Source organism: Lynx canadensis, chromosome C1, assembly GCF_007474595.2.
Source record: "Lynx canadensis isolate LIC74 chromosome C1, mLynCan4.pri.v2, whole genome shotgun sequence".
NCBI lineage: Eukaryota > Metazoa > Chordata > Mammalia > Carnivora > Felidae > Lynx > Lynx canadensis.
The window spans coordinates 80,185,972-80,206,134 of NC_044310.1; the positions used below are offsets into that span (position 1 = coordinate 80,185,972).

At 39.1% G+C, this 20,163-nt stretch overlaps 1 protein-coding gene across 3 annotated transcripts in view; it reads left to right on the forward strand.

Moving 5' to 3' along the window:
- The window catches only part of SLC44A3 (solute carrier family 44 member 3), a 104,023-nt gene that overhangs the window by 14,123 nt on the left and 69,737 nt on the right, over positions 1 to 20,163 (forward strand). For all 3 annotated transcript variants that reach the window (XM_030325716.2, XM_030325715.2, XM_030325720.1), the window contains 2 exons: positions 17,610 to 17,770; positions 19,690 to 19,779. In XM_030325716.2, coding sequence (XP_030181576.1) covers positions 17,610 to 17,770; positions 19,690 to 19,779 — 251 coding nt within the window. The remainder of the gene's footprint in view (positions 1 to 17,609; positions 17,771 to 19,689; positions 19,780 to 20,163) is intronic.

Consider the following 20,163-nt stretch of genomic DNA (forward strand, 5'->3'; position numbering starts at 1 on the left):
AGGAAACGTGCCTGTGCATACATTATATGTTACGTAAATGAGACTTGTGCTTCTCTTTGGGTGGACATTTTAGTATTATAATGAGGTAAAGGTAACTGTCTCTCACTCCATGGGTCACTCCATGGTCCTATGCAGGTGTGAGTCAGGGGTTAAGCTCAAACTTGTGTGGGTGGTCTGGGCCAGCTGGCACTCTTCCTCAGGACAGTCATTATTGTTTGAGGGATAGTTTCTGTTTCAACCACAGTTGCTATGCCCCTTGGGTCTTTTGTCTGGATTAAGAGAGAAGTTGGAAAGAAGGATTTAAGGGAAAATGTAGGACAGAGGTCAGCAGTTACCAGCAGACAAGCAATAAAGACCCTGTCTGGGGGTCTAGCTGGTGACAGCACTAGTTCACGTGTAGAAAAATCAATAGAAGATACTAAGCAATCCAGGAATAGACCCAAAGGCTTACAGGAATTTAGTACATGATAAAAGTGACAAAATGAGTGGCTATTGAGCGAGTGGTGTTGGGACAACTGGACAGGCGTCCAGGGGAAGAGCTGGATCCAAACCTCATGCCTTATATGAATAAATTCCAAGTGGATTCAGGATTTTAATGTATAAAGTGAAACTGGAAACTATGAGAAGCCATGGGAGAAAGAATTCTTCTATAACCTGAAAGTAAGGGAGCCTTCTATCCATGACTTAAAACTCAGAAGACATAAAATTAAACAATTGATGAAATGAACATCTCTGCCTGAGAAAACACTAGAAGCAAAGTTAACAGGCAAATAAGTTGCAATTTGTATAAAAATGTTAGTTTCTCTAATTTATAAAAAATCTTATTAATCCAACTTCTAGAAGACCATATCTCAGTATAAAAATGAGATAAAAAATGTGAATAGATGCTTCAAAGAAAAAAATAGTGTTGTTTAAACATATTAAAAGAGGCTGGACCTCCCTCACGATAGGGGAAATGCTGATGTTCTCACACTCCCGATGTTTAGGTGACAGCATCCAAAAGTTGGTTGATGCACTCCACTGACAAAGGTGTAGGGAAATAGATACTTTCATACATTGCTGAGGCAGAGATCTGAGGAGGGCAATTCATCAATATTCATTGGTGAAGAATGTATATGCCTTTGAGTCAAGCATTTGTGCTTCTAGAAATTTTATCTACAGGTATACCTGTAGAGTATGAAATGACATTTGTACAAATGTATTCACTGCAGTGTTTGTAAGAGCAGAAGAGTGCAAACAATCTCCGTGGCTGTCAGTAGCAGGCTGCTTAAATAAATTACAGCATTGCATTTAATGTAACAATATTTAGAAAGCTAGGAATAGCTGAGAATGTTCTCTGATAAAAGAGCATCAGTGAGAAATCTCCAATTAATAGTATACTTAACTGTGAACTATTGAATTCTTCCCTACCTGAGAACAAAGCAAGGTTATCTTCTCTGACCACTTCCATTCAGCATTGTAATGGAGGTCCTAGGAATTGCAAAAGAGGAAGGAAAAGAAATAGAAAGGAAGAAATGAAACCATCTTTTTTACAGATGACCTAATTGTTTATATAGAAAATCCAAAGGAATCTACAAAGTAACTACTAAATGAACTTAACAGAATTGCAATATACAAGGTCAAATTGCATTTCTATGTATTTGCAACAATTAGGAAATAATTTTTAAAGTCCATGTTTAGCATCAGAAGAATATAGCTAGGAATAAATTTAACAGAAGACATGGAAGATGTGGACTGAAAACGTTAAGACCTTGCTGAAATTAAAGAACTCCAAAATAAGTGGAGAGATAGACCTTGTTCACGAGTTGGAAGTTTTAATATTGTTAGGGTGTCATTTCTCCCCAAATTGTCCTACAGATTCAATGTAGTGCTCCCAACATAATTTTTGTAGAAATTGACAAGTTCATGCCAAAAAAAAAAAAAAATGCAGAAAAGCCGAAGACCTACAGTCACACAAAAAATTCTTGAGGAACAAAGTTAGATGACTCATACCAGCTGATTTCAGGAGTTACTATGAAGTTACAGTGATTAAGACAATGTGGTGTTAAAAAACAAAGTTCAGGTGTGCCTGGGTGTCTCAGTTAAGCGTCAAACTTCGGCTCAGTTCATGATCTCATGGTCTGTGAGTTCAAGCCCCGTGTCGGGCTCTGTGCTGACAGCTCAGAGTGTGGAGCCTGCTTCGGATTCTGTGTGTGTCTCTCTCTCTGCCCCTCCCCCACTCGTGCTCTGTCTCTGTGTCTCAAAAGTAAATAAATGTAAAAAAAAAAAAAGTTCAACTGAATACATTTGAAGTTCTAATTGGCTTTATTAAAGAATTCATGAATCAGACAGCATGTACCCAGCAGGTAGAGGAGAGCTCTGAGAGGTTGCACAAAATGGTTTTTATAGGAAGGTGGGTGGGATAAGAAAGTTATTAGCAAAAGGAAAGGATTGTTCCAGGCAAGGTAGCTTTCTTTCCCTTAGGAAAAGGAAGGGGTTTTATGCAGATTACTTCATCCATATGGTGCTAACTGAAAAATTCCTGGCTGACTGGTTAAGACTACATGGGGGGGAGGGGGGGACTTGAAAGTGCAGCTAGATTAAATATTAAGCCCCAGGCTTGGAAACTTGGTCTAAGTGACACCATTTGGGGCATATAGATCTATCTTTCTTTCTTTCTTTCTTTCTTTCTTTCTTTCTTTCTCCATGTTTATTTATTTTTGAGAGAGAGAGACAGAGTGTGAGCAAGGGAGGGTCAGAGAGAGAGAGGGAGACACAGAATCTGAAGCCGGCTACAAGTTCTGAGCCGGCAGCACAGAGCCAATGTGGGGCTCGAACTCACAAACTGTGAGATCATGACCCGGGCCGAAGTCAGACGCTTAACCAAGTCACCCAGGTGCCCTTGTAGTTTTGTTTTTTTAATTTTTTTTAACGTTTATTTATTTTTGAGAGACAGAGTATGAGCAGGGGAGGGACAGAGAGAGAGACAGAATCTGAAGCAGGGTTCAGGCTCTGAGCTGTCATCAGCACAGAGCCCATCGCAAGGCTTGAACCCACAAACTGTGAGATCAAGACCTGAGCCGAAGTCGGATGCTCAACTGATTGAGCCACCCAGGTGCCCTTATAGTTTTCTTTTTTTAACAGTTACTCCATTTTGATTAGATTCTCCAAGTAACTGAGAGATGTGATCAAAATTGAGCTATTGCTCTAAAGTTCTTGAAGTTTTTGTTGTTCCTTTGTGTTGTATCCAAAGGTCATGACATTTTTGCTTAACCTCTGTGATAGTCACAGGACATGGCTTCAGGTGTACATTCTTTAAGTGGTTTATTTTCTTCGTTCCTTAGACATTCCAGTCTTAGGGAGATCGTTTGTTTGTTGGTGAGCTGTGATCATGCATGTAAAGCTTTTGAGAGAATACAGTGCACCAGGGAGATTATTATGACCCTATAAATAGGATAATTCCCAATATTTGGAGTGCACTTTAGAACCATGGTCCCCAAGACCCCATGGAAGGGGTCATCTTTTTAAGTCAAGTGATGTGTTCTGTGATTTTATGTAATTGAATTTCAGTTTCCCCATAAGTGTTAATCCAGACACAGCAGGTGATGTTGGCCAAGGCACAGACACTTCCTTGCTCAGCTAAAAGATAATCAAGAATTGTTCTAGTATCAAGGACAACTTTGGCTAGAGGGATCTTTGCTGGGCTGCTATTGTTTTAACAGCAGATTTTGCAATAATTTTAAGAATTAAGGGAGAGTTTTTAATCATAGCCTCCCTTACATTTATCCCTAACCGGAGAAATAAGGACCTGCCATAAGAAGTGAATTCTGGTCATGAAACTCTCCTTGATAGGTCCTTTTTAACTCAGCAATGTAAATTAAGGAGAGTCAACCAATTAGATGTCTGATTTTGCTTGTGAAATGTTAGAGGCACCGTTAGATTTTTCTCTTAGCCTGAAACAAGAGGTTCCCCCCCTTAGCAACAGCCTGGGAGATACTGATGAGGGAGCTATCTTTCCAGGCCAGTGCCACAGTACAGGAAAGGAAGAGAAGGAAAAGGGGGTTTATGTTTAAAGTATGAAGTCTAAGTCTGGCTAGATTGATGCAGAGGTATCCAGCGTGTGTGCAGAACAGTGTCAGGTAGATCTTTCTTTAGCTGTGAGATGTGTTTCCAAGGCTCAATGTCTTTTAGGTTTTACAGCTGTGTCAGTGTTCTGGAGCACTTGGTAGGGTCCCTTCCTTCGGGCTCAGAGCCGTTTTTTCAGCAGTGATGTTTCCACAATATCCAGTCATCAGGTTCCAGACTGTGACCAACAGGATCCTTTGAACTTGGGGTAAGGGAAAGCATCTTTAACATGTTGATGGTGGGCTTTAGCATAAGACTTAAAAGACTTACAGTAGCTTATCATGCTAGCACGGGAGAGGATCAGCAGAAAGTTGTTTACTGATAGAATTCTACAACATTAGCGAGGTCTTGATAAGGTTTGTATGATTTGCTCCATGCAGTGGTGCTTTGATCACGGGGGATGGTGAAGGAAACATACTTTCTGACAGTTTCTTTGCTTTTGTTGGGAGGCATCAACCTTGCAGCAGGAAAAACCTTCAGCCCATCCAGAAAACATACCTCCAGTAACAAGAACATGTTAATAATCCATGCTAGGTGGCAGTTGAATAAAGTCCAGCTGGAGATGTTCAAAGAGGGAGGAGGTTTGAGGCCTCTGTGAACAAAAATTTTTCCAGACCTATGGACCTGACAGGTTAGACATTGATGGTAAATGGTTTTCACAGTCTTATTATAGAAGTCTCCCCAGCAGTGTTTAATTATAATTCATCTTAGTGTTTATATTTGTTTTTGAGACAGAGACAGAGCATGAGCAGGGGAGGGGCAGAGAGGGAGGGAGACACAGAATCCGAAGCAGGCTCCAGGCTCTGAGCTGTCAGCACAGAGCCCAACACTCGGGGCTGGAATCCATGAACCGTGAGATCATGACTTGAGCCAGTTTGAAGCTTAACTGACTGAGCCACCCAGGAGCCCCAATTGTAATTCATCTTAAACACCCCATAGTGGGTAGAGGAATGCGAAAATTAAAAAATGGGGTTTGTCAGGGAATCAGGAAGAACCAGTTGGCCATCTTGGCCACAACACTTAACACTTAACTAACACTGTAAACTGTTTAATGTACAGCTATTGTTTACCCATCTTAATTTCTCCAGGTTTAGAGCAGACTGTTGCCATGTTACAAGGACATTTATCCTTCTGTGGACTTTATCCACATGTGACATAATCTTACAAATATGATGTAAAGGACAGAGGCTTAGTATTACTTATTTGACAAGGTGTCCCCTGTAATTTACATATCAAATAAGCCTAATTAGTTTAACAAAGTTTTGGAATATTCCAGGTCAAAGACTTCACTTAACATTTGATTTTAGGAAGTTTGTCAAAGTATCAAAAAAAAAAAAAAAAAGGTGTTAAACCATTTGCCTAAATAGGGTCACAGGTCATTATGAAATTTAATACTTAAAATGTAAAGACATTTTCACCATTTTATGAAAAGAGACCAAAAGTCCAAGAAAATCTTGCCTTTTTACCAGAGAGAAAACCAAATTCTAATTTTGTACCAGCTTACCTGATATTAAAACTTATTTTTTAAAATGAATTCATTTTAATCTTAACCAGCTTGACTGCACATTAAAATTCCTTTTCAGAGATTCCTTTTCCACAAATGTTCTACAACTTTTCTACATTCTGATTTTGTCCTATGTTTTTCCTCTTTAAACACCCAGCCTTATTTTAGGACAAAATTACTTTTTTTCGCCATAACAAAAAATGCATCTCCATTTCTCACACCTTTGTTTTTTTCACTGAAAACACATCCTTCTTCCTTTGAATATGGAGGTATTCATATCAACCTATCAGGTGTCATATCAGCATTCTTTTTTTTTTTTTTTTTTTTTAGAAAAAGCATGTGTGTGTGCAGGGGAAGGGCAGAGAGAGAGAGAGAGCACACAAGAGAGAGAGAATCCCAAACAGATTTCACTTGGAGCCCAATGTGTGGGGCTCTATCTCAGAACACATCATGACCTGAGCTGAAGCCAAGAGTCAGACACTTAACCTACTGAGCCACATAGGTGCATTCTTTAAATTTGCAAATTTATGAATATATTTCAAAATTTCTAAAAGCATGTACCTTTTGGAATATGTTAAAGTATAGCATTAACATATCCAAATATCTTTTAATTTCTCTGTAATGAGAAACCAAAAGTGGATAAACCTATGCTTAGCAATTAATGTTTTAGTATTTTGTCTTATTTGGAAATGATGTGTAGGTATTGAATGAATTTATTCCTCATTTAACTTAACTGCTCATTTAACCTAACTCAGCAAAACATTAAGGTTTTTAGGTTACCAAAAAAAAATTTTTTTGAGAAAACTATTTAAGTAGACATAAATAGTGCTAAAAAGTTCATTTGTAAACTTTTATCTTGCTTACATCTAGTTAAAGTACTCGTCCTTAATAATTATGTTAGCTTACCTACAAAAACTTCATTAAACATTAGGTAAAGTCAGCCATTATCCTAAGCTATCTTTTCTTTTTTTTTTTGACAGATCTTACAAGTGCTAACATGAATTTATTTGGCTAGTAAACTCTGAATAAAAATTTTATGTTGGGGTGCCTGGGTGGCTCAGTCAGTTAAGCATCTGACTTTGGCTCAGGTCATGATCTCACGGTTTGGGAATTCAAGCCCCACCTGGGGCTCTGTGCTGGCAGCTCAGAGCCTGGAACCGGCTTCAGATTCTGTGTCTCCCTCTCTCTCTGCCCCTTCCCCACTCGCACTCCGTGTTTGTTTGTTTCTCTCTCTCTCTCTCTCTCTCTCTCTCTCAAAAATAAACATTAAGAAAAAAGTTTTATATTTAATCTTGATGATTCTACTGTGTCTCCCTCTCTCTCTGCCCCTCCCCCGCTCTCGTGCACTCTCAAAAATAAATACACGTTAAAAAAAAACTTGATATTTAACCTTGACCACCCTAAAGACACGTCTGTTTAATTAAACCATCAAACTTCAGTTAGCTCTCATATCAAACATTTTTCCAGATCAGATGAATTTGAAAAACATTTGGGTTTCTAGTTTCTGGGTTTTTTTTTTTTTAATGTTTATTTATTTTTGAGAGAGGGTGAGAGTGTGTGTGTGTGCATGAGCACAGGAGGGACAGAGAGAGAGGGGAACAGAGGATCCAAAGCGGGCTCTGTGCTGACAGCAAAGAACCCAGCGCAGGGCTCAAATTCACAAACCATGAGAGATCATGACCTGAGCTGAAGTTTGACTCTTAACCAGCTGAGCCACCCATGCGCCCCTGGGTTTCTAGTTTCTACCTAAGAGTTTTAGAATGGCCAAACCATATAAGCACTTTCCTTCAAACCATCTAAATAGAGCTCTTTTACAGATTAATTTTAGCAATACCATCTGAAGGTAGAAAATATCACATAACTACAACATACATATACATACACACATATATATGTACACGGTGTGCAGGGGCACATAGCACCTGGCTCTGGGGGCCCCAAGCAGACCAGGTTCGGCCACTTACCGCTAACAAGATCCAAAAGCAGAGAGACCAGTGGTGGGGAAACAAGAAAATTTATTTCAGCTAGTCCCCTATCAGGACCACAGCTGACTAGTGTCTCAAAGACTGTCTCAAAGTGCCGAAAATACTCCCAGGTTTTATATTAGGAAAATCTGAAACAAAGGTCGATGGGTAGGTGCAGGGGGACAGTGAAAGTCAAGCTGATCATTGTCTTGAGGTCAGTCCTGTGGGGTCTTGCAGGCTCCGGACAGTCCTTACTGCTTGAGGGGCAGTTTCGGTCCCATCCTGGGATGCCTTCCCCACCAGGTCTTTTGCCTGAGTTAAGAGATAAACTGGAAAGAACTTAATCGGTGAGAAAATACAAACTGATGTCAAAAACGAGGTAGTTGAAGTCCTCTTTCATTTGACACACAGGAACATTGAGAGACACAGAAAACTTACAGCTTCTATTTTAAAATTACCTGCCATGAAATAGGTGTGAAATTGACTAGTTATAAAATTTGGATCTGAGTTAGTTTTTCCCGTAGATGGAATAAGTTAAGCTGAACTGTCGAGATGACTACAGCGTTTTAAAAAATATTTGTGGAGAAGACACTGAAGGTGTGTTGTCTTTGGCAAGTCAGGTTCCAAATGACCTTTCCCCCTTTTGTTTTTTCTTGATAAGAATACCTCCCTAAAATTTGCACTTCAAAGACATGGGCTGGAAAAGCCCAAGAGAACACTAGACAGAACACTGAGCAAGGACAGTTTAAAGGTGCAGGGAAAACACTCCCCTACCCTGCCCCCCCAATGACTTTGATCCCCTTAAAGCCAAAAGTTTTATACTTACCAGCCTTTTGAGATAAATAGGGGAGGCTTGGGAATTGGTAGAAAGGACTGGTGTTCTTTGAATTGTTTCTGGAGTCACACCTCTGGCCCTGTGAAGACAGCTTTGTAAAACCAGGACGGCTGTTTTTAATTCCTCAGAGAACTGGGTTGCCACCTAATATCAAAGTGTGTATAAATACACACCCACCCACCTATAGGCATACCTTCTTTTCCTCTGGGTACATTTAGCTTGGGGGCAGAAGACCCCCCCCCCCTCCAAAAAAAAAAGTTCCTCTCAGGCTCTGAATATCAGTTTCCAATTTGACCAGATTTCTGATTCTGGAGTTATTAAGTCCTTTCAAATATCTTGTCAAGTTCCAGCCAGGTCAAACAGTGAATATTTTTGGCAATATTAAACAACCTCCTGGACCCAAGAGGCATCCTCAAAGAGGGTTATGTAAAATATAGCATCTTCACAAGATCTAAAGTCGCTTGCAAAGATAGCCCAGGAAAGAACCAACAATCTGCATATCCCAGGCAGAAAAAAAGAAAGTCAGGCTGTGTTAAGATGCAAAAGGAGACAAGCAAGAAGGAAATAGTTATTCCCAGGACAGAAAGGAAGGGATAATGTATGTGTATGTGGAAAGGAAGGGACAATGGTGAATTTTTATTCCCTTCTCTCAACTGGGTTCAGGAGGTGATCTGTTTTTTTTTTTTTTATTTTTGTTAATGTTTATTTTTGAGAGAGAGAGAGAAAGAGACCACCAGCAGGGAAGAGGGAGAGAGAGAGAGACAGACAGACAGACAGACAGAATCCGAAGTGGGCTTCAGGCTCTGAGCTGTCAGCACAGAGCCCCACATGCGGCTTGAACTAACAAACTGTGAGATCATGACCTGAGCCAAAGTCGGATGCTTAACCGACTGAACCACCCAGGCACCCCAGGAGGTAATTTATAAAAACTCTTGAGGATCCTCCTGGAGTTGAAGAAACACTTTAACTATGGCCGTTAGTTCGACCTTTGACCAAGGAGTGAGAGATATCTGAAGTGGATCACCTGTAGCCTGGAATGGTCTTATTTCAAAAGGTCACTGTGTCCCAGTCTCTTCAGAATGGAAAGCCAGTTCAGCCTGAGGCTTACTGGGGTGGGTACTCAAAGAGTAGAGGGGAGCGGTAAGAGTTACCACAGTCTTACAGTCTTGCGTTAGATACCTTTCCTCCTTTTTCATTAGCCTTTCGGAATGAATCTTTCACTGAAGCTATTTTGGAATCTTGAAATCTTTTGGAGGCTTCTGCATGCCAGCTGCAACAGGTATCCCATTCTGTTTAATTTGGGAACTCTTGCTTTGCTTTGGAGTGTACTTCTTAAAGGAATGATCTTGTCTAATTGGAAAGTTCACCATAATGGCCATTGTAATTACACATTGTTCTTGGTGAAACTTTTTTTTTTTTTTTTTTTTTTTTTTTTTTTTTTTTGCTACATACCTGCAACTTCCAGGAGTGTAGTTCTTAGACACAAAATAAGTGAGTGCCCCGGAAGGTGACCTGCTCAGCCCTCTGGATACAGAGGATCTCATTCCTTTTAGTTAGGCCTTCGGGTTCCCAGCTAAACTAATACCCAAGAGGGAGCCACTGCTGTGCTGGGGATTGTGTTTTACAGCGTGCCTCATCGCACAGTTTTCTCGAGGTTGGCAGATGACCTAGTGTTAATATAACCTGTTCCACGACCAACCGTCCTAATGCAAGAGTCTTTAAGTTAGGCGGCAAGCACTCTAACAGATCTTAAATGCTCCACCCATGCCCACCAATTTTTGTGGCATTTTGGCCTCCAAGATCCCTGCTAGCAATAGCCTTTATTTACATAAAACAAGACAAACATGTGCCCCAACATACCAGCAGTAACCAGACCATGGCATTGCAGACTGGCCAAGAGAGGGGCGTGCAACTGAAAGGAATGAACCGGCAATACACAACACAGCTAAGTGGAGGAAGCTTTACACAGAAGAATACGTACTGGATGATTCCACTGAAATAGGAACATGGCAAGAATCAAAAGTAGTTTGTAGTTCTATAATCAAATTAATAGTGCCTCTAAGTGTTGGAGGTTGATTGGAAGAAGGTTTGAAAGGACTGTCTGGGATGATAGAAATGTTCTACATCTTGAAAGGGGTGATAGTTACATGAACATCTATATTTGTCAGAGGTCCCTCATTGTTTATTTAAGATCTGTATATTTCACTCTATGGAAATGTTATTTCAGTAAAAGTAAAGGGAATCCCTTATATACTGATATAGACAGCTGCAAGATGTTTTCGTTTTAAGAAGAAAACAGACTACAGGGGCACATGGGTGGCTCAGTCGGCTAAGTGTTTGACTCTTGATTCTGGCGCTCATGGTCTCGTGGTCTGTAGGATCAAACCCAAGTGAGGCTCCACGCTGACAGCACAGAGCCTGCTTGGGATTCTGTCTCTCCCTCTGTCCCTCCCCAACTCATGTGCATGCTCTCTCTCTTTCAAAATAAATTAATGAATTAAAAAAAAAGACTATAGAGCAGTATGCTGTATACTAAGTATAATTTATGTGTTCACATACATGTAAGTGTATATATATGTGCACGTATTTGCTCATATAACTTATATCAAGCAATCATAACCTATAGGATGTAGTCAGAAAGCAATTTTATTTTTGTGTCTCTTTTTATTTATTATTAAAGTATTAGAGTTATGTTAGTTTCCGATGTGCAACATATTGATTCTATACGTGACTCAGTGCTCACAATGGTGTTTGTCACCAAATGATATTACAATATTATTGACTATATTCCCTATGCTGTACTTTTCATCTCTGTGTCTTAGGTATTTTGTAACTGGATGTTGTACCTCTTAATGCCCTTTTGCCTATTTCACCATCCTCCTACTTACCTCCCCTCTGGCAACTATCAGTTCTCTGTATTTATGAGCCTGTTTTTTGTTTTGTTTATTTGTTCATTTCTTTGTTTTTAAATTCTACATATAAATGAAATCATATGGTATTTTTTTCCTCTGTCTTATTTCACTTAGCATAATAACCTCCAAGTTCATCTATGCTGTTGCAAATGACAAGATCTCATTCTTTTTTAGGGCTGAATGATTATATAGTTATATATATAGCTATACATAGTTATATATATATACATAGTCATATATATAGTTATGTATATATATAGTTGTATACATAGTTATATATGTATATACATAGTGTTATATATATATATACATAGTTATATATATATATACATAGTTATATATAGTTATATATACATAGCTATATATATATACACATAGTTATATATATACACATAGTTATATATATAGTTATATATATAGTTACATATATAGTTATGTATATAGTTTTTTATATATATAGTTATATATGTATTGTATATATAGTTATATATATATAGTTGTATAGTTATATATATATAGTTGTATATATAGTTATATATATAATCATATATATAGTTATATGTACATAGTTATATGTATATAGTTATATATACACACAGTTATATGTATATAGTTATATATATATATATATAGGTATACATATACTTAGTTATATATAGTTATATATATAGTTATATAGTTATATATATGTACCACCTCTTTATCCACTCATGTATCGATGGACACTTGGGCTTCTTGCGTATCTTGGCTATTGTAAATAATGCTGCAAAAACATAGAAGTGTATATATCTTTTTGAAATAGTGTTTTTGTTTTTTTGGGATGTAAACACCCAGTAGTAGAGTTATTAGATCATATGGTAATTCTATTTTTAATTTTTTGAGGACCGTCTGTACTGTTTTCCCCAGTGGCTGCATCCATTTATATTCCCACCAACAGTGCAGTTTCCTTTTTCTTCACATCCTTGCCAACACTTGTTATTTCTTGTCTTTTTGATTCTAGCCATTCTGAAAGGGGTAAGGTAATAGCTCACTGTGGTTTTGGTTTTCATTTCCCTGATGATTAGTGGTGTTGAGCATCTTTTCATGGGTCTGTTGGCCATCTGTATGTCTTCTTTGGAAAAATGTTTATTCAGGTCTTCTGCCCATGTTTTAATTGGATTATTGGTTTTTTGGTGTTGAGTGGTAGAAGTTCTTTTTATATATTGGATATCAGCTGCCTATCAGATATATCATTTGCATATATCTTTTGCTATTCAGTAAGGGTTAGGGCTAGGGCTAGTAGGTTGCTTTTTTGTTTTGTTGATGGTTTCCTTCACTGTACAAAAGCTTTTTATTTTGAGGTAGTTCCAATAGTTGATGTTTGCTTTTGTTTCCCTTCCTTGAGAAGACATATCTAGAAAAATGTTGCTAAGGCCAATGTCAAAGAAATTACTGCCTATGTTTTTTTTTTTTTTAATAGTTTTATGGTTTCAGGTCTTACATTTAGATCTTCAATCCATTTTGAGTTTAGTTTTGTTCGTGGTGTTAGAAAGTGGTCCGGTTTAATTCTTTTGCATATGGCTGTTCAGTTTTTCCAGCACCATTTATTGAAGAGACCATCTTTTCCCTGCTGCATATTCTTCCCTCCTTTGTTCTAGATTTATTAACCATAAAAATGTAGGTTTATTTCTTGGCTCTCTACTCTGTTCTGTTGATCTGTGGGTCTGTTTTTGTGCCAGAACCATACTGTTTGGATTACTATAGCTTTGTAGTATATCTTGAAATCTAGGATTATGATACCTCTAGCTTTGTTCTTCTCTCTCAAGATGGCTTTGGATATTCAAGGTCTTTTGTGGTTCCATGCAAACTTTAGGATTATTTGTTCCAGTTCTGTGAAAAAAATGCTCTTGGTATTTTGATAGGGATTGCGCTGAATCTGTAGATTGCTTTGGGTAGTATGGACATTTTAACAGTATCAATTCTTCCAACCCATGAGCATGGAGTATCTTTCCATTTGTGTTGTCTTCAATTTCTTTCATCACTGTTTTATACTTTCCAGAGATTAGGTCTTTCACCTCCTTGATTAAGTTAATTTCTTGGCATTTTACTTTTGTTTGGTGGAGTTGTGAATGATTCTTAATTTCTCTTGCTCCTACTTTCTGTCTCTTTAAATTTATTCAGTGGGACTATTTTTTCTCTGTCCCTGAATGAAAACACAGTTCCCAAGACTGTTTTGGTTACTTTTAAGCAATAATTACTCAGTCACTTTAGGTTGTAATAGATACTTTCCATCCAGTAATTAAAATGTTCAGTCCAATATGATAGACTTTAGACTTGACTGACAGTTGAAACTTCTCCCTCCCCCAGCGTGGGCCAGGAGCAGATGGGAAGGCTTTGGCTAGGGAAGGGGGCTGCAGTCCTCTGCTCCATTCTCTTCTCCTCATCTCTTTCTCTGCCAGTCCACTGAGACAGGCTTCTGACTCTCAGGCCTGGCACAGCAAAAGTGAGGAGGATTAAGAGGGAATAGGGGTGTTCTTATTTGACTGATACAAGTACCAGTTTTCTGGGTTTGGGAGATGTTCCAGCCAGCTTTCTTCCATAGAGACTTTTTGGATTCTTTGGAGATTTCCCGTCCCTGGGGCTCTCTCAGCTGCAGTACTCTTTACATGGTCAAATGCATCTCTGCTCTGGCTGGTTATTTGCTAAGTCTTGCTTCATCCTGTGACGTTAAGCAGACACTTCCAGCTTCTTTCTGCTGAGGGCCCCACAATTTTCTATGTAGCTGTCTTGGACACCAAGGACACTAGCCTCCACTTCCCAGGGCTCAGACCTTAACCCATGGTGTCATCTGAGTTTTCCAGGAAACCCTTCTCATCTGACTTGGGAGTGGTATCTCTCACCTTCTTTCCCTTGGTGGGGGGGGGGGGGGGCATGGATGGATTCATGTGAAAATTCTCTCTTTCAAAAAACAAAAAGTCTTTAGAATTTCTCTTTTACATGATTCAGTGTACTTACCAATGCCTGTAGAGAGTCAACTTTACTGTATCCAAATAAAAAATAAAATCAACCAAAATATCAAGAGTTCTCAGGGTAGAATGTAGACCACGACATATGAATTTAACTTAATACGAATATATGACATAACCTCACTGAAGGGGAAAGAGAGAAAAGGACCTGACCTAAGTACTTTGGAAAACAGCTTTGTGACTAAATACCGTGAGCTGAAGACAAAAATAACTGTACATAAGCACCATGCTCTAGTTGGCAAGTTTGTTTGTCACAGGAGTACTAGTTAGCAATTCTGACAATATATATGAGGATTGATTATAAGAGGGCCCAGGATCAGTGACACCCCAGTAGCAATGAGCATACCTACTACCCAGATATTGGTTCCTAAATACCATTTTCCAAGGTATTGACTGATTTTAGGGCTTACATAAGGAAATGATTTCCAAGAAATTCCTGATTTTAGGGCTTGGATAAGGAAAATAGTTTGGCATAATCTTACAGAGCCAGAAAGTGAAAATGTTCTCCAGGAAACAAAAAAAGGTAGGGTGTGTCAAAATTACCCAGGGCCAACATGAAAGACCTCCTAGTGGCCAAAGCTGGAATGATTTGAGCAACAGAATAAATAATGATCATACTAGATTATAACCTCAAGAGCAAAGTAAATATCCATGAGTCCACTGATAAATGATTGAATAAATAAATGGGAGGAGTGCACAAAGGAATAAATCTTTACAAAAGAATCCCGAATAATATTTGTAGATACGTCCTGCTTAACTTCCCTCCCCTTGAGAGTGGGCTGGGCTTGGTGACTCACTCCCGAAGAATATAGAATATATTCTGTAGAATATAGAATAGTAACATGCCAATGGAGAAATCTAGCAGATACCAGCCTCTTTAACCACGTGATCAAGGTTAACTTCATCAGTGATGTCATGTTGTTCTTCATGTTCCCCAGTGTGGTTCTATGGAAAGTGCAGTTCACCTCCATGGTGTTCTTCCCCCAAACCCCAAAACAGCAGTCTAATTATGAGAAAACATGAGGGACATTGTACAGTGTGAGGGACAATTTACCAAATACCTGACCATGAATCTTCAAAAGTGTCAAGGTCATGGGAAACAAAGAAGGACTAAGAAACTGTCATAGACCGATGGACACATGACAACTAAATGCAACAGGGCATCCTGGATTGGATCCTGGAAGAGAAAATAAAGGACATTAGTGGAAAATGGTAAAATCCAAATAAAGACTGTAGTTTGGTTAATAGTATAGTACCAATGCTAATTTCTGAATTTTCACAAATGTACTGTGGTTATGTAAGATGTTAGGGGAAGGTGGGTGAGGTATACACAGGAACTCTCTGTAGCATCTTTGCAAGTTTTCTGTAACTCAAAAATTATTCCAAAATTATAAGTTTATTTTCTAAAACGTTCTTCTAATCTCCAACTCCCAGCCCTTTTATACTCTCTGTGGAACATAGGGGTGGTAAGGACAAGCCACCTAGTTTTCTAAACAGTGTTTTTGGCAAGCCCAGAATGGTGGGGTCTGGCATCTCATTTTGGAGTATAATTTTTATTATCTTTGAGCTTCAGCTATAGACTTCCATTTAAATTTCCTGTTATACTCACGTATGTTTTTAAAAGTCTCTAGAACAATTTATAGAGGGGCACCTGGCTGGCTCTGCCAGCAGAGCATGCAGCTCTTGATCTCAGGGTTTTGAGTTTGAGCCCCACATTGGGCGTACAGTTTACTTTAAAAAAAAAAGAGAGAGAGAAAAAATTAGGATGATACACTAGATAAACCAAAACAACAGTTGCCTATGAAGAAATAATTTTCCTTAAAGAGAAGAGACAGCCATTTCTCACAGTTTATTCGTTCTATTGTACCTTCTGGAACTTGAGCCATGTGACTGTATTACACCTTCAAATTTTTTAACTAGGGAAAAACTGCGTAGTTGTTTTACTCTTCTCTTGAATCACTATTCAGGGAGTCAGGAACTATTCCTGTAATGTTATGACTTCCTGAGAGAGATTCTTTTATGTTCTATGTTGCGTTCATTGAAAGTTCAGAAGCCATTTTTCTTCATGATAATACAATATTGTTTGCATTTGGGTTCTCCCTTGTTTCATCTTCACACATTTCAAAAAAATGCTTGGTTTTTAGCAATGTGTGTGATAATTTGATGCTTCTTGGGTTGGGATTATTTTCACTGTTGGGTGGCTCAGTCCGGTAAGTGTCCAACTTCAGGTCAGGTCATGATCTCTTGGTTCATGACTTCAAGCCTCGTGTCGGACTCTGTGCTGACAGTTTGGAGCCTGGAGCCTGTTTCGGATTCTTTGTCTCCTTCTCTGTCTGCCCCTCCCCTGCTTTGTCTCTCTCTCTCTCTCTCTCTCTCTCTCTGTCTCTGTCTCTGTCTCTATCTCTCAAAAATAAATAAACATTAAAAAAATTTTTAAGTCATTAGAATGGATATCCCTGAGCATTTTTACATTTCAGGAAGGGACCCCAAAAAGATCAGCTTTTTCATCTACCCAAGGCAGTTACCAGCCACAGCTTTATTCATATATTCATCGCTCGCTATCCACTCTGTTTGTAGCAAGCCTCTCAAGCCTTATGCACCTACCTTCTCAAAGAGGACAGAATGGTAGTTTCATTGACCCAACTTCCAGTTAAACCAGCTCTTATCTCTACCAGTTCCTTAAATGCCATTCTTGTGTTGGAGTTGGTAGTTTGTATCCAAAAATGGCCAAGACAGGAGAATCAGAAATGTCACTCTCCAAGTGTAGCGTTCCAGTTTCTCTGGGTCCCCATCATCATTCCCCACCCAGAGCATCAGCTAATTACTGTAGCAGAGCGTACAGAAAGAGCTTGCTTTCTTTTCATTTTTCTTTTCTTTTCTTTTCTTTCTTTCTTTCTTTCTTTCTTTCTTTCTTTCTTTCTCTTTCTTTCTTTCTTTCTTTCTATGTTTATTTATTTATTTTGAGGGAGAGAGAGAAAGCAAGCAGGGGAGGGGAAGATAGAATTCTAAGCAGGCTCCATGCTGTCAGTGCAGAGCCTGATGGGGGGCTCAATTGTATGAACCCTGAGATCATGCCCTGAGTTGAAATCCAGAGTCAGACACTTAACCATCTGAGCCACCCAGGTGCCCCTTGCCTGGCTTTCCAAGGCGTATTCTGCAAACAGGATGCTAAACTTCTTTTTATTACTGCAGATCTTATGCTTTCTTGGTTGTTGAAATTTTTAAGTAAGCATTTTTTTAAGTTAACTAATTAAATATCTTTGCCGTTTCTTCTTTTCTTTTTAGCAAGTCTTTCCCCTTGTTTAACAGATGTGTCCCTCAAACACCCGAGTGCTATTCCTTGTTTGCATCTGTTTTGATAAATGATGTTGACACCCTCCATCAAATTCTAAGTGGAATAATGTCAGGAAGAGACACAATCCTTGGTCTGTGTATCCTCGCATTAGGTAACTTTAAATTGCTTTTCTTTCAGTGACTCTGCCAAAGTTTCTAGCACTTGCGTATGTTGTACGATGAGAATTAGCCTCTTAAAGATAAAAGTTCACATGTTTTTTTTATAAAGATTTTCAGTGTTTCAGGTTCAAGTGGGAGAGGGGACAATAAAATTAGGGAGACACCAGCTGGCTCTCTGCCAAGAGGCCTCACCGAGTGTGGGTTGTCTTAACACAGTGGCCATGTTCCGGTCCTTAGCTCTGCATAAGCTCCGGTTCTGGTCCTTAGCTCTGCATAAGGATGGATGTGTAAAGCATATTGCCAATTTGCTAACTGGCCATGAAAAGTACAACTGTCAGGGGGACCAGAAAGCCATGTCTTCTGGCCAGAATGCCCTCTCCCCATAGGTGAGCCAGATTAGAAGGCCGCATGGGAGCAAGAGAAGGAGGCGTGTGTATCTGTGTTGAATAGCATCAGAAGGCAATGGCCTGAGGTAGCCAACCGCCTGCTTTGGGTTATAGGCAGGTCAAGGCCTTGAGCTGTGACATGCCTCTTCTGGGCATTTCTGGAAGCAGCTACCCACTCTTGACCCTTTAACTTCCCATTTCAACTTGATGAGCCCCTTTAAGAGTTGACTTTCTCTTTGAACAAGTTGATACATTCTGCTGTGTGGGCAGTCATAGTGTAGTGGCCTGCTATCTACCCCTTCTCCAGTGGCTGCTTCCCAACCTTTTTGTTGAAAGGAATTCTTTGATCAGCCATGATTTTGCCAGTTTACTCATCAGATTTTCCCTAATTTCCTTACCAAAATGTTACTAATTCCTGAATCCTTGGGAATACTTAACTCATCACCATTATGTAACTTCCGGACTTCTTAGGACCCAGATGTGCCAGGCATTGTGCTTACTTTACTTTACTCATTAAAGCCTTGTCAGAATCCTGTCACCATTTGTAGGAAGGGAAACTGAGGCATAGAGAGGTTAAGTGACTTGGCCAAAGTCAGGCAGTGAGTAGAGTAGGTGGCAGAGCTGAGACCCAACCCAGATGTATCTGATCCTCAAATCCACATTCTTAACCACTACACCAAAGTGTCTGTAAGTAACGCTGATTTCTTTTTTTTTTTTTAATGTTTATTTTTGAGAGAGACAGAGCATGAGTGGGGAAGGGGCAGAGAGAGAGAGAGGGAGACACAGAATCCTAAGCAGCCTCCAGGCTCTGAGCTATCAGCACAGAGGCCCACACGGGGCTCGAACCCATAAACTGTGAGATCATGACCTGAGCCAAAGTTGGATGTTTAACCTACTGAGCCACCCAGGCGGCCCCAAGTAATACTGATCTCTTGTTTAGGAAAAATGTAAAATTATATATAAACTCACTGCAATACTTAACATAAGGTCATAAGCTTAAAACCCCAAATACTGGAAAATAATATGCGGATTTTTTTACATATACAGCTTACCATATAATTGGAACCTTAAATTTTTCATTTCTAAAGGCATTAATTTTTCATATTTAATAAAAATTCCTCAGAACATTTAAAGTTAAAACTTTATATAAGCCCAATAAGAAGTGAAAAGAGTTAAGTGTGGTCAATAATAAACCATTATTATTATTATTATTATTATTATTATTATTGTTTGGACTTAAAAAAACTTTTTGGGTATTTGGGAATAAGACCTGATTTAAAAAAAAATTAACAAAAGAAGAATTGCTAGGATTTCAGAAACTGGCTTACTGTAGCAGACTGAACTTATATATGCTTTAGGCAGTACCCTGTGTATGTCTTGTTATTTTTTTTAGTAGATCTTTAAGATATTTAGCGATTGAAGGAAATTATCAGTCCTCCCTCCTCTGGGAGTTATTAAAGCCCTGCCGTCATTACCTTCACACCTCGGTTGCTGTTGGGGTTTATATATTTTGCTTAATTTTTCAGCCTTGTCTTTGGCCATGATGTTCACCTTCTGGTTCATCACCACCCTTCTGGTTCACATTTTCATTGCACTGACTATTTCGGGACTGCTGTGTAAGTATTTCTACTTGATTGATTTATTTTTGATTAAATGCAAAGCCTTTCCATTAAGTACGGAACTTACAAGTTGGCACTTTTAAGCTAAATGGGGCTCAGAGAGTCTCTCATCCAACCCTCTCATTTTACATATGAGAAAACTTGGGCCCAGAGAGGACAAAGGGAGTTGTTTGTGTTGCAGATATTAGCAAATTTGATGCCAGTCTGTTGTCTCTGCTGCACTCGGCTGCTGCTTAGTCAGGCCTGCCAATCCAGAGTGGTCCTGGTGACCATACCATTAACAGACGACTCCAAGTTCTTGTGGAAGCCTTTTAAAGAATATCTTCTGAACTTCCACATCAACCATTGATCTTGGGTCCCCACAGTTGTCATGCAAAGGCT